We start from the raw sequence: 12,237 nt of genomic DNA on the forward strand, positions 1-12,237 counted from the left end.
TATTAGCTCAATGATATGTAGACAGCGGAATTTTATGCAACACCTATTTTTGTCAAATTTTGGGACTGGGCATATTTTTGGCTTCTGAATAAATTCCAATCGAAATATATCACATATGTAAAAAATAGCTAAATGTATAAATAATGCAGATGCAATTATTATTTTTTGCATATGGAAAATTTATGTAAGCAACATATACTTCAATAATACCTTCGAAAATGTTTATGTGTAAATTTTTTCTGTTTGAAATTCACTTCAGACAAGTCAATAAAATAGAGAAATCTGTAACCAGAGCCACAATCTTCAAAATATCGAAAATGAGGAGCTATCGTTCTATGGGAGCTATATGAACGCCTAGACCTATACCGACAAATTTCAGGTGGAAAGTTTAATACCCCCAACGTAGACTTAATACCAAATGTTAGCCATTTTGGAGGGATATTGAGACCATAACCTTCAAAATACAGAAAATCGGTAGGTACTGGCCTTGGGAGCTATATGAAGACGAATACAAAATGTCAGCCATTTCAAACATCAAATTTCCGACGATGGCAAAATATCCCTCAGAAAAGTTGGCGAAATTTTCTGAGTATTTCAGCCACGTAAAACTTATCTACAGGTGGTGTCTTCAGACGTGCCTTTCGGACTCGGCGATAAACAGTAGGACCCATATCATTGGTGTAATATGAATCGTTGTGCACTCCCTGTCACTTCTGGGATGTTTGTGGAACTATTATTATATTATTATTTAAACTTAATGTGATAAGGTTGCAGACTCAAAAAAGTTATTTCTTTCAATGAGTTTAAATGTCCAAAAGGAATTTTGATTTGCTGAAAGCTAATTCGCAGGGTAGTGGTGTAGGGTATCACATGATCGGCCCTGTCCGACTATAGACTTTTCTTACTTGTTTTTTCATGACATTTATAAATTATAGACAATTCTTTCAAAACTGCTTCTATTTCTTGATATACTGAGAAGATTAGCCGTGTTGGTGATATTTGTCCAGTCTTCTATGGGTTTTATCCAAGTCATCTCTTTTCTGCCTCTGGTACGCCATCCTTCAATGGTCATTTAAGTATTGCCTGCAGGAGTTTATACCATTCATGTCGCATGATGTGTCCTAAGAATGCAGTTTTTCGTTTTTTGATGACAGATACAAGTTCTCTCATACTGTACATAAATACACTGACATCTCTTTATTTAGTTTAGTTTTATAAGAATTTAGGAAAAATTTATTAACACGTACAAATTCTGAGATTGAATCAGAATCATATTCAATTTGCGTCTTTAATACAGCACTGCGATTATGCGAGAAATTGTATAACAAGCACTCATCATCAGCGAACATACATAAATTACCCTGCAATAAAATTTATGTTTTTTTTATATTATTTATGTTGAGGTGAGCAGATTATTTAATAAAATAAATAAAAATCGACCATTCCTTGAGTCTCAAACGAGTCAGGCGTCGCCGTTGCGACTTTTCTGTACGATATTTCCATGTGAATACATTTCCCATTATTTTTCCCTATTATAATAAAAAGTCTGATTTATTTTTTTTTTTTCATAATATTTGGTATTTAAATATTTTAGCTTTTTATTGTTGTTTTCAATATTTAATTTTCTTTTAATAATGCTTTTTGTTTTCTTTTCACTTTTCTCTATATGCTATGGACTTAAAATAATAACAAAACATTAAACATAAAATAAAGAACTAACTTAAAATAATAATTATATAAATTACATTAACTAAAAATATATATAATACACACAAATGAAATAAATTAACTTAAAATTTACATAATAAACACTAAACAAAAAATTTATGTATTTTGTTATATTTTATTTTATGTACATGTGAAGAAGTCAAGTGTTAGTTTCTTGTTTTAATATTTTTGAAGATCAACTTTACAATACTATCAGAGAGAGAAAAATAACATTGTTTTTATGTGTTTTTTGTTATTTTCATTAATTATGGTATAAGCTATAACTTGTAAAGGGTGTTGTTTTTGTTGTTGTTTTATGTTTATATAGCATAGTGTTAATATGATAGCTTATAAAATTAAATATACATAAAATTTGACAACGAAAAAAATAATACTTGTTTGTGTGAGAGTTTTTGTTGAGGAGTTTTAAGTTCTTCTTTTTCAACTCACGTTTGCTTCTTCTTGTTTGCTGTCTGTCTTCAAATCAGATGCTCTTTTTTTATACACAATAAAAAAATTTCCATAGATCTTGTTAATCATTTGGTAATAAATTAAAGATTATGGAAATTTTGTTTAAATTTACGGGGAGAGGGGGTTAGATTTGTTTATATTTTCAAAGATGTTGCATAAATTTACAGAAAGCCTGGAGTTTGTTAATAGATTTACAATAACTATATCACAATAATTAAAACTTGCTATTTTAAAATTATAGAACGGAAATTTACAATTTTGTTTTTTGTTTTGTTCTGCGGCTTGTCTCTCTTTCTTTCCTTCCATCAGGAGACACTCTATGTACATTTTGAAGGTATTGCACTAATCTGTTTTCTGGTTATTTTGTTACAAATTTATGGAATTTGTCCATTCATTCTCATTTCCAATTCTTCTTCCTCTTTGGTTAGTGGCACTGTGGTGTGATTATACAAACCCTGGGCCATTAATTGCAAAGCCAGAGGATTTTTGGTGCCAGTTGACTTCTTGATTTTGGCACGTTTATTTTGGAACCAGATTTTAATTTGGGCCTCATTTAAACCCAATTCAGCACTTAATTGTTGGCGTCTCCTTTCAGTTAGATAGCGATTTTCATTAAATTCACGCTGCAATGAAAAAGAAAGAGAAGGCAAATCGTTAGTAAATCAATTATTTAAGGTGGTTTTGAGAGAGCAGACCACAACTAATTGCCAGACAATAAACACAAATCCCTTTGGAAAAGAAAACGTAGAAGAATAGGTTTTCCTTTTTCTTAAAGCGCTTGTTTTTGTTTCTTGTAAAGGCGTTTAGTTGTGGTTTTGAAAACAAGCAGGATATCACAAGAAATGGATAAAAACTGGTTGCCAGCTTACACTAGGTGGTGATGTAAATATTTTGAGTCAAAGAAATAGACAAAAAACAAAAAGTGGAAAATGCGAAACACTCATAAATTTTCAATTCGTTATGAGTAGTCAAAATATATACAAAACACACACACAGGCATATTCGTAGTTGTTGTATGATTTTTTTTTAAATGTCCTTGCTTATTAGTGAGCATATGTTGGGTCTGCTTAATGACTTGCTTTTCTACTTCTTTTTGTCTCCCTTGTCCTTTACGTTTTAAAATGAGCCATGAATTATTCATGGCCTTGAGGTTCGAAATTTTGGAAAATTTAGCTAGCCAATTAACAATAGTTTTGAAAAAAATGAAAATATTTTCTTCACAAGGCAAATTATGAAAATGAAGGTTGCTCAAATTAAATTTTGAAATAATTTTAGAATTTTTTTTCTAAGGGTTGAAATATTTTCTATTTTTTTAATGTTTTCTTTGGGGTTAGGTTAAGCATAGCTTAAACTGAAGCCTAATTTTTAATATTTTTGTGATATCCCTGTTTTTATTTATTTAAAAAATATATATTATTTTATTTATTTTCAAAATACTTACTTTAAGTCTGACCAATTGTTCACCGGAGAATGCAGTTCTTGGTCGTTTTTCATCTGCCGCTTTGGGATCTTTGGGTTGTTTGGGGCGACGGTAACGGGGTCCTAAAAGGAAAACAACACAAAAAAGAAAATAAATATTAATATAAAATTCCAAGTCAATATTTATAATGATATCAATAATTTCTTGAATTCCTTTGCAATCAAAGTAAACCTGTCATAATTCACAATTTCACAAAATTGAGTGGGAGATACCTGAAGATGTCCGCTGAATATTAATTCGAAATTGTCATAACATTGCAATTCGTTTCTAATAATGATTATTTTATTAACAAATGTCCATAGAAGTAGAAGAAATGCTAAAGAAGTAAACAAAAACGTTTTGGCTTTTAAACAATGCCGACGCCATTCACAGTTGACAATAAATGATGACAGCTGTCATGGAGGAAGTGGCTTTTTTCATTTGAAAACATTTTTAAGGGAAAGGAGCAACAAAAGTGGGGGGAGAGGGGGTGGTGGAACAAAAAGGCTCAAAAATGCTTAAAACAGGTGTTTTGAGTAGTGCAAAAGTTAGTTTCAAGCTGCAATCGATGATTTTGAGGTTATATCTTTTAAATTGAGAACTTTTACGAATTAAAAAAATAACTATTAAAAAAAAATTAAAATCTAAATTATAATGAAAATGAAAATGACCAAATTATAATTTTTCTAAGATTTGAAATTTTTACTAATTTTCAGCTTTTTTACTTTTGTAAACTATTTATTTTTTTCTTTAAAAAAAAATTAAAAATTTCAAAAGAGTAATTTTTATTTTTATCAAATGATTCAACTTTTAAATTTTTTTTTTTAAAAAATCTCTTAAAATCAAAAAAATTTTTTGAGGGAAATTTTTATTTTTGCATGAAATTTAAAATTTATTGTGTACTTTAAGTTTTTTCGATGAAATTTAGCAATTCCGGTGAAAAACAAAAATTTTCCTAAAATTTCCCAATAGGGAAATTTTGAGTTTTTAAGCTGAAGTACTTCTATTTTTCTTCTAGATGCTAGAATCATTAAAATTTCAAAAATATTACGATAATTAAAAATTTCCCTTTAAGGGAAATTTTCCTTTCAAGGCATATTTGAGAATTTTTAATAGTTTTAGAATCAAAGATTTTTTGGAATTTAAAATTTCATTAACATTTTAATATATCCTAATGAGAAATTTTAAATTCCCTTAAAAAGAAATTTCGTTAAGGGATTTTTTGTTTTTTTTTTAGCTTCAGATGAATTTGAATATTTCCAAATAATTAATTGCAATAAAAGGACAAAAATATACCCAATAATTTAACAGAAAAAGTTAATAATTTTTTTAATTCAAATTGAAATTTTTAGATGTTCAAAATCGTAACAAAAACAGAAAAATAAATAAATTCCATTAAATTTCGTAAAGTGACATTTAAAATTACTATTAATTTTTGCTTCAAATGATTTTTTGAATATTTCCAAATTTTTAATTGCAATAAAACGAAAATAATTTTTAAAGTGGAAAAAAAATACTTTTTCAAATTCAAAATTTTTGGTATTCAAAATCCCAAAGAAGTTCTTAAAAAAATTCTCCAATAAATGAAATATTTTTTTTAAAAATAATTATTAATTATTATTTTTTCAATCCAAATTTTTTCATATTCAAAATCTTTACCTTAGAAAAATAAAATCCCTCAAAATTTCGAAAAGGGAAATTTTATTTCGTAAAGGAAAATTTTGTATTCCCTTTGAAAATTAATTTCGTTAAGGGAAATTGACAATTTTAAGCATCAAATGATTTGATTATTAATTGCAATAAAAGGAAAAATATCCCCAATAATTTTACAGAAAAAGTTGTTAATTTTTTTTAATTCAAATCGTTGTTCAGAATCGTAACAAAAAAAAAAAAAAATAAATAAATTTCGTAAAGGGAAATTTTATTTATTTTTTTTTTCTGAATATTTTCAATTTTTTAATTGCAATAAAATGAAAATAATTTTTAAAGTGAAAATTAAAATTTTTTGATATTTAAATCCCAAAGAAGCTCTTAGAAAATTATTCTTCAAAAAAAAAAAATTAAATATTTTTTAAAATAATCATAAATTATTATTTTTTAAATCCAATTTTTTCATATTCAAAATTTTAACCTTTGAAAAATAAAATCCATCAAAATTTCGTAAAGGGACATTTTTATTGTTATTGGCTTCAAATGAATTGAATATTTCAAAATTTTTAAAAGCAGTAAAAGGAAATTAATTTTCAAAATGAAGAAATGTACTTTTTCAAATCAAAATTTTTTGATATTAAAAATCTCAAAAAAGTTCTTAGAAAAAATTCTCCAAATAAAGAAATATTTTTTAAATAAAAAATTGAATTTCCATTTCCAAATCTATTAAAAACCACTTTAGTCAAAAACCTTTGTTTCTCAATATTTCCTCACGCTTTACAAACAAAAATCGAGAACATAAATCATAAAACATATTTTTTTCTGTTTATTTCTCCTTCAGCTTCTGCTGCTTCCCTCCATTTTCTAAACATTTTCCCATTGCCATAAATCTGTCATTGATTGTCTATTAAAAAACTATTTAAAATAATAAAAAATCACTTAAAATTAATTTTCCCACTCTTGCGGCTTATCCCCCCAAGCGATCCCCTCCCTCCCTCCTCGTCGTCTCCACAATCAAGCAAGTGATAAAATATCATTTCAAACCCTTTTTGGGGCATTACAATCCTTACGAAGCACGTGTCGAAATGAAAGAAACACACAAAAAACTTGTCGTTGCTTCCCTTCCCCCTCCCCTCTCTCCATCACATCATTCAGCACTTGCTTTTAAAACGTAAGTAAACCTAACCTAGACAATCTTACACAAATCTTAATGAGACCAACAACAACTGACTGACTTCTGCTACCCAAGCAGCATCATTCAACAACATCCCAATGCGCGTTTAAGTAGTTTTTGTTTTGTTTTTCGGTTGGGGGAAGAGACGATATTTCAATATTTTGTCAAACTGCTGATAACAGGCCATGAATGTCATCTGGCCGGAGAGTAAAAATGCATGTGTGTGTCCCGCTTCTGATAACATCAAACGTTGAATGCCGGCCAAACATTTACACTTTTGATGTCATGTTACCGTTGTGTGGTCACAGCAGGACATTTATCTTCCATTTTGTAAAGATTTTTGCCGCTCTTTTTTTTGGGACAATAAAGGTCATCTATGCGACAATAAGATTGGAAATATGTATGTATGGTGTAATTTAAGCGATATTGTCAAAATGACCTTCAAAAGTAGTGACATTTTATCCTGCCAAAAAAATATTGGAAAATGTAGATAGAGAAAACAGAAAATGCCGCAACGGATATGGGAAAAATTAGTAGGACAATTAGAGCCTTGAAATTTGATAAGAAATAACCATTTTAAGATTTGAAAAGAGTGATAGAGAGAGAAACATGTAGAGATATTCGTTTCTTCGCAACGAAGTAAAGTAAATATAAAAAAATTGCATGGGGAATTTATTTCAATTTTGTAACAAATATTCAAAAAGCTAGAAGCGAAATTTTTTGAATCTCAAATACTATTAAGCTTCTCTTCTGAGAAGGAAGAAAACATATAGCGATTTCGTTAACTTCTAAACTAAAAACTTTTGATTTGAATGGAAATCAAATAACGTTACAGTTGGGAAAAATTTGTTGTGAATGTCCCCACAGATTTTTTACTTGTTCTATTTTTAAATATTTAAAGAGGAAGGACATGAATGTTCTCCTCAAAGCTTGAAGAGAGACAAACAAATAAGTAACGATTTCGTTAGCTTCGAAACGAAGAGCTTTTGACTTTCTCGTAAGTAATTTATGTATATCGCTATTCCTATTTATGGTCCTGAACTTCTGAATTTATCTACATAACCTTATATTGGCCTCCCTATTTAAATAACAAAAAACTATAAAATTTAGTTTTACTCACCAGAACTTGGGCGATCACTGTAACGCGTGCAAAACACCCATGCTGGCCACATTTCATTTTTACCCGTCTCCGAATTGGTTGTCGAACCCGTTTCCGACTTTGTATCATCTGAACTTTCCATGCCCGAGTCGCGGCTAATTGCCGACGGTGGTGGTATGGGTTGAGGCGATTGATTTTTACGGCTGGTGGGTGAGGAGTTTTGTGATGAACTTCCCGACGATGATGATGCTGCGGATGAGGGGCAGGTGGAGGATGATGCTGATGATGATCCGGATGCTGTTGAACTCAACGAGGTATTTGGCAATGAGGGTGGTGGGGAGGTCATACTGGCCACTGATGATCCAGATGGTGTTGAGGAGGCAGGTGGTGTTGATAACAGCAAATTATTAGAACCATTTGTGGAGGTGGTTGGAGTTGTTTGACCAATTTGTGAGACAGTTTTGCACAAAGAACCCAAGGCCGATTGTCCCGTGGGTGGTGGTGATGTTAGGGATGGATCTGTTATCAGCTTGTGACCAGCTCCGGGCATAAATTGACCGCCTGTTCTACGCATACGACTCTGTAAGATTTCTTCATGGATCCTTGGATAGGCTGCTGGGTTAAAGCAATTCAAAATATTGGCCCTTTCAATCATCATGGCGGCGGTGGCAGCAGCTGCAGCGGCCTGTTGTTGCCGGCTTAATTCCAATAAATCCACACGTGTAAAGGCTGAGGGAGTTGCTGTCGCGGCCCGGGATTGATCAAATGGCCGGTAAATACTTGATCCTTGTTGATGGGTGGGAGGAAATTGTGTCTGTCTTTCTGTGGGACTGTCATCTTTGTGCTCCACACCACCAAAACGATCACTTAAAATATTGGAAATGGAAAAAGCCAAGGTTGGTTTACTTGACTGCTGATGGGCTGGTGGTGGTATGCGCGACTTATCTTCATCCTCAGTTTCATCGACATCCACATCAATGTCACACTCTTCATCCTCATCTTCTGTGGTGACATTTTGATGATGGAACGAGGAGGATTGTTCGTGGTCACCGGAGAAACTATCACCCATTATGGATTCACTTTCCTCTTCCTTAATGGTCATGGTGGAGGCTGGTGTGGAAGATGTGGTTGAATGGGCACCAGGTGAGACGCTTAAACGGGCCTGGCCATTTATGTCATGGCCATAGGGATGTTGAAAAACACCGGCGGCCAATTGTTGTTGATGTAATTGTTGTAAATGATGTAATTGTTGCAAATGTTGCAATTGTTGTTGCTGATACAAGGAGGCAACTGTGTGGGGCAACATGGCGGCGGCAGCAGCAACTGTGGCGGTGGCAGGATCAACAATACTGGTTTGTGACAAACTCATATCCAAAATAGCCGGATTGTAGTAGGCGGCTGGTTGATGCGTCTGCAGGGGAGAAGCTTGCTGGTTGGTTTGTGGCGATTGAGGTAGACCTGGAGGCGATGGTGCTGATTGGGGACTACAACGATCCTCTAAGGCCATTTGTGGTGGGGTTACACAAAAATGGGTGTGGGACTTTGTGGGGGAATTAATTTTTGTTTGAGAAAAATTAAAACTTTTTCCACTTTTTTTGGTTTGTTTGGCTTGTTTTAAATTTTGATAAACATTTAAATTGCTTTTAAATTTCTTGTGATAACTTTTTCTTAATATTTCACTTAATCACTTAATTTTTTAATGGTGCTTATTTTCTTATAATTTTCTTGTTATAATCAATTTTCGTTTTTAATCCACTTTGCGTAAATTTTCTTGTTATTTTTTGTATTTTAATACCGTTTGTTTTTCTTGTATGTTTTGTGGCGTATTCGTAATACTCTCTTTGACACGTCCGTTCACGTTGAAGTCAACGAGTAAATTAACTAATCACAGTTGCTTAACGTCTTTACCAACTGAAGCAGCAAAGCAAACACGACACTCACACACATTCAGCCGATGTACGCACTCACACCCTTAATTGTGTCTCTTTTTCTTTGAGCTCTCATACCAATTCCATGAGCCAGACAAGGAGGCTGGCCATACCAAATGTGAGAGTGAGAAGGAGAGAGTGATGGTAGGCTTCCAACTGTGATGGAGTATAGCACCAGCTCAATTGAGATTTGTCTTTTGATTGACTTGTGAAGTTTGCAAACGATGATGAGATGATGATGATGTTGGCCACGAAAAAAATTGTTCTTAATTTTTTATTTTAAAGTTCAAAAAATACCGTTGACTTTGAATTTTTATATAAATTTTCCGTTTTTTTGTTTCCTTACGACGACGACCGTACGTTAAGCGCTCACTTGAATTGCTGTGTGTGACACTTACAGATGTCATCTGCAATCTGACAGACGTTTGGCCAATGTTTCTGTTTAGCAGCTCAAATAACGACGTTGGCTGGAAAATTGTAGCAATTTTTGTTTCAGAGTTGCAGTTGGCGGCGCAAGTACTCCCAGTATAAAAAACTACCACTTCCAGTTATTACACGGCTTACTCTGCTAGGAAAAGAAACATAAAATACAACAACAACAATAAGTGTTGTTGGTTCTTTGCAAAAAAAAACACCGTATGGGCTTGTTAGCAAACTTTATGACTTTATTAAAAAAGACAACTGACATTTCTCTTAAGAAATCCCCAATAACAAGGCAACAACAACCCCAAATTAAAGCATCAATTCAATTCGCTGTTTCAGTTACACTCCACAAAACCCATAGGAAAGAAAGAGACAGAACATCGCGCAAGGGGAGGAGTTTCAATTTATTACAGACTACAGTCATACTCTTTTTGCACACATAAAATCCTTTCATTTCCTCCACAACGAGAAAGAGATAAGCATAAATAACGTGAAACATTCCCCTATTTGTTGTTAGGTCCACACAAGCAACTGCCAGCCATTATTGTTGTTGTTGTTGCTGTTGCCATACTCCCCAATTGTCGTCGTCGTTGTCCACTTCGTTTAGCAAGGCAACAACTCAATTATATACAAAGCTCTTGTTACATCAAGAGCCAAAGAAAATTGAAAATTGCCTTTCTCTCTCTATTTCACACTCGCCTCTTCTCTCACTCTATCGCGAACACAAATTAGTTGCTCAAGTCTCTGGGGATTTGTAAATTGCCTTTCTCTCTCTATTTCACACTCGTCTCTTCTCTCACTCTATCGCGAACACAAATTAGTTGCTCAAGTCTCTGGGGATTTGTAACTCTGTGTTGATTTTCTTCTTATTAAGCAAATAATGTTATTGTTACAATTGTCAGAGCGTAAGCGCAAGCAGAGCATAGTTATGTGTGAGTTCTTCATTTGTTTTTGTAATCATCATTCCTCATACGATACGTGGGACAGTGATTGCTGTTGTTGTTGTTTATGCTCCATATACTGCTGTTTTGTGTAACTCTTTTAAGTAAATTTTCTCAGCATTTTCACAGCCAACATTCTTTGTTGCAGTTGTTGTTTTCTCACACACACTCTCACACACTGTAAATGATATTCTCTGCAAAGGTGGGGTTCTTTGCCTTGTTTATTTAACTTGGTATCACAAAGGAGTGAGTGGAGTGAGTGAATTAATGTACGAAGGGGTGTGTGTACGTGTGTTTGACTGACAGGAAAAAATCATCATCATTATGCATAGAGACCCATGGATATCCCATCCATATGAATGTCTGTCAGAATAATCAACGCTTTCGTCGTCGTACTTGTTGTTGTAGTTTGCTATGGATGTCAACAACAACGACAAAAAATAAATTCAGGCACAGAAGAAAAAAACATACAACGTGATGATTTTATTTTAAAATCTCAATATTGAAAATGGGCTTGTTACAGTTGATTTTTTTGCTGTTTTTGTTTCTTTTGTATGGAGTCAAAACACACACGTAAATAAGCTGTCAATTGAGATTGTTATTTTTAATTAAGAGTTTTTAACAAAAATGTGTGGTTTTGGTAGAAATTAATTTTTCAATTGAAAATTTATGTATGTTAAATTGAATATGTTTAAAGATAAAATTGTATCAAATTAAAAATAATAAAAATGTTGATTTTATTTAAATCATTTCAATTAAGAGATTTAATTTTTAAATTGGATTTTGGTAAAACTGGAAATATTTAAGTAAGGTCCTTGACAAAGTAAAATTGATGAACACAAGTAAGAATATAATATAATTTTGGGATTTCACTCAGCGAATAAAAATTAATTTTGTAAAAAAATACTCCGTGAAAGTATATCTACAGTGCGTTGGAAAGTTCTTTGTTCCTCCTACAAGTAAGTTCCGGTCCATACCTACTAGACTGAATTCATTGATAGGGAAATTGCTCCTAATTTTGGTATGTACCAGTAGTTGGCATCTTTTGTATTTGAACTCAAATAACTAAAAATTTCTGTAAAAAAAATGAAAATAATTCTAAAATGCTTCTTTTTCGTAATATTTATAATTTTTTTACATACAAGTTAACTTTTTTTGGAGAATCTGTGGGGGCAGCTATTTCCGGCTACGCCCATGCCTGTAATTATATTAAAATTAACAAATTTTAAATTTTTGTAGTGATGCACAGTGGCCAATTTTCAGAAAAACCTGGCCAAAAATCTATGAAATTAATTCATAAATTTACACTAAATAGTGTGAAATATTATTTATAGAATCCCACTGCGTGTAGTTATGTAAAAATATATACGTTTTTTGTTTAGTAT

The 12,237-nt window shown here is 32.2% G+C and overlaps 1 protein-coding gene across 1 annotated transcript; it reads right to left on the reverse strand.

The window, feature by feature from the left end:
* Positions 1-1,943: 1,943 nt before the first annotated feature.
* en (engrailed) lies at positions 1,944-10,174 on the reverse strand. The gene is made up of 3 exons (XM_073990753.1): positions 7,582-10,174; positions 3,620-3,720; positions 1,944-2,801 (listed from the first exon to the last, which is right to left on the reverse strand). Exons 1-3 carry the CDS (start codon positions 9,065-9,067, stop codon positions 2,553-2,555), a joined length of 1,836 nt encoding a protein of 611 aa, XP_073846854.1. The 5' UTR covers positions 9,068-10,174; the 3' UTR covers positions 1,944-2,552.
* Positions 10,175-12,237: the final 2,063 nt, after the last annotated feature.

Source organism: Musca autumnalis, unplaced genomic scaffold, assembly GCF_047663935.1.
Source record: "Musca autumnalis isolate F117 unplaced genomic scaffold, ASM4766393v1 scaffold_5, whole genome shotgun sequence".
Taxonomy (NCBI): domain Eukaryota; kingdom Metazoa; phylum Arthropoda; class Insecta; order Diptera; family Muscidae; genus Musca; species Musca autumnalis.

Excerpts from the sequence above, each read along its gene's own strand:
- en (XM_073990753.1), bottom strand. The coding sequence starts at position 9,067 with ATGGCCTTAGAGGATCGTTGTAGTCCCCAATCAGCACCATCGCCTCCA. Across the intron at positions 3,721-7,581 it reads CAGTGATCGCCCAAGTTCTG|GACCCCGTTACCGTCGCCCC; the intron begins GTGAGTAAAACT and ends TTTTCCTTTTAG. Across the intron at positions 2,802-3,619 it reads AACAATTGGTCAGACTTAAA|CGTGAATTTAATGAAAATCG; the intron begins GTAAGTATTTTG and ends TTTTCATTGCAG.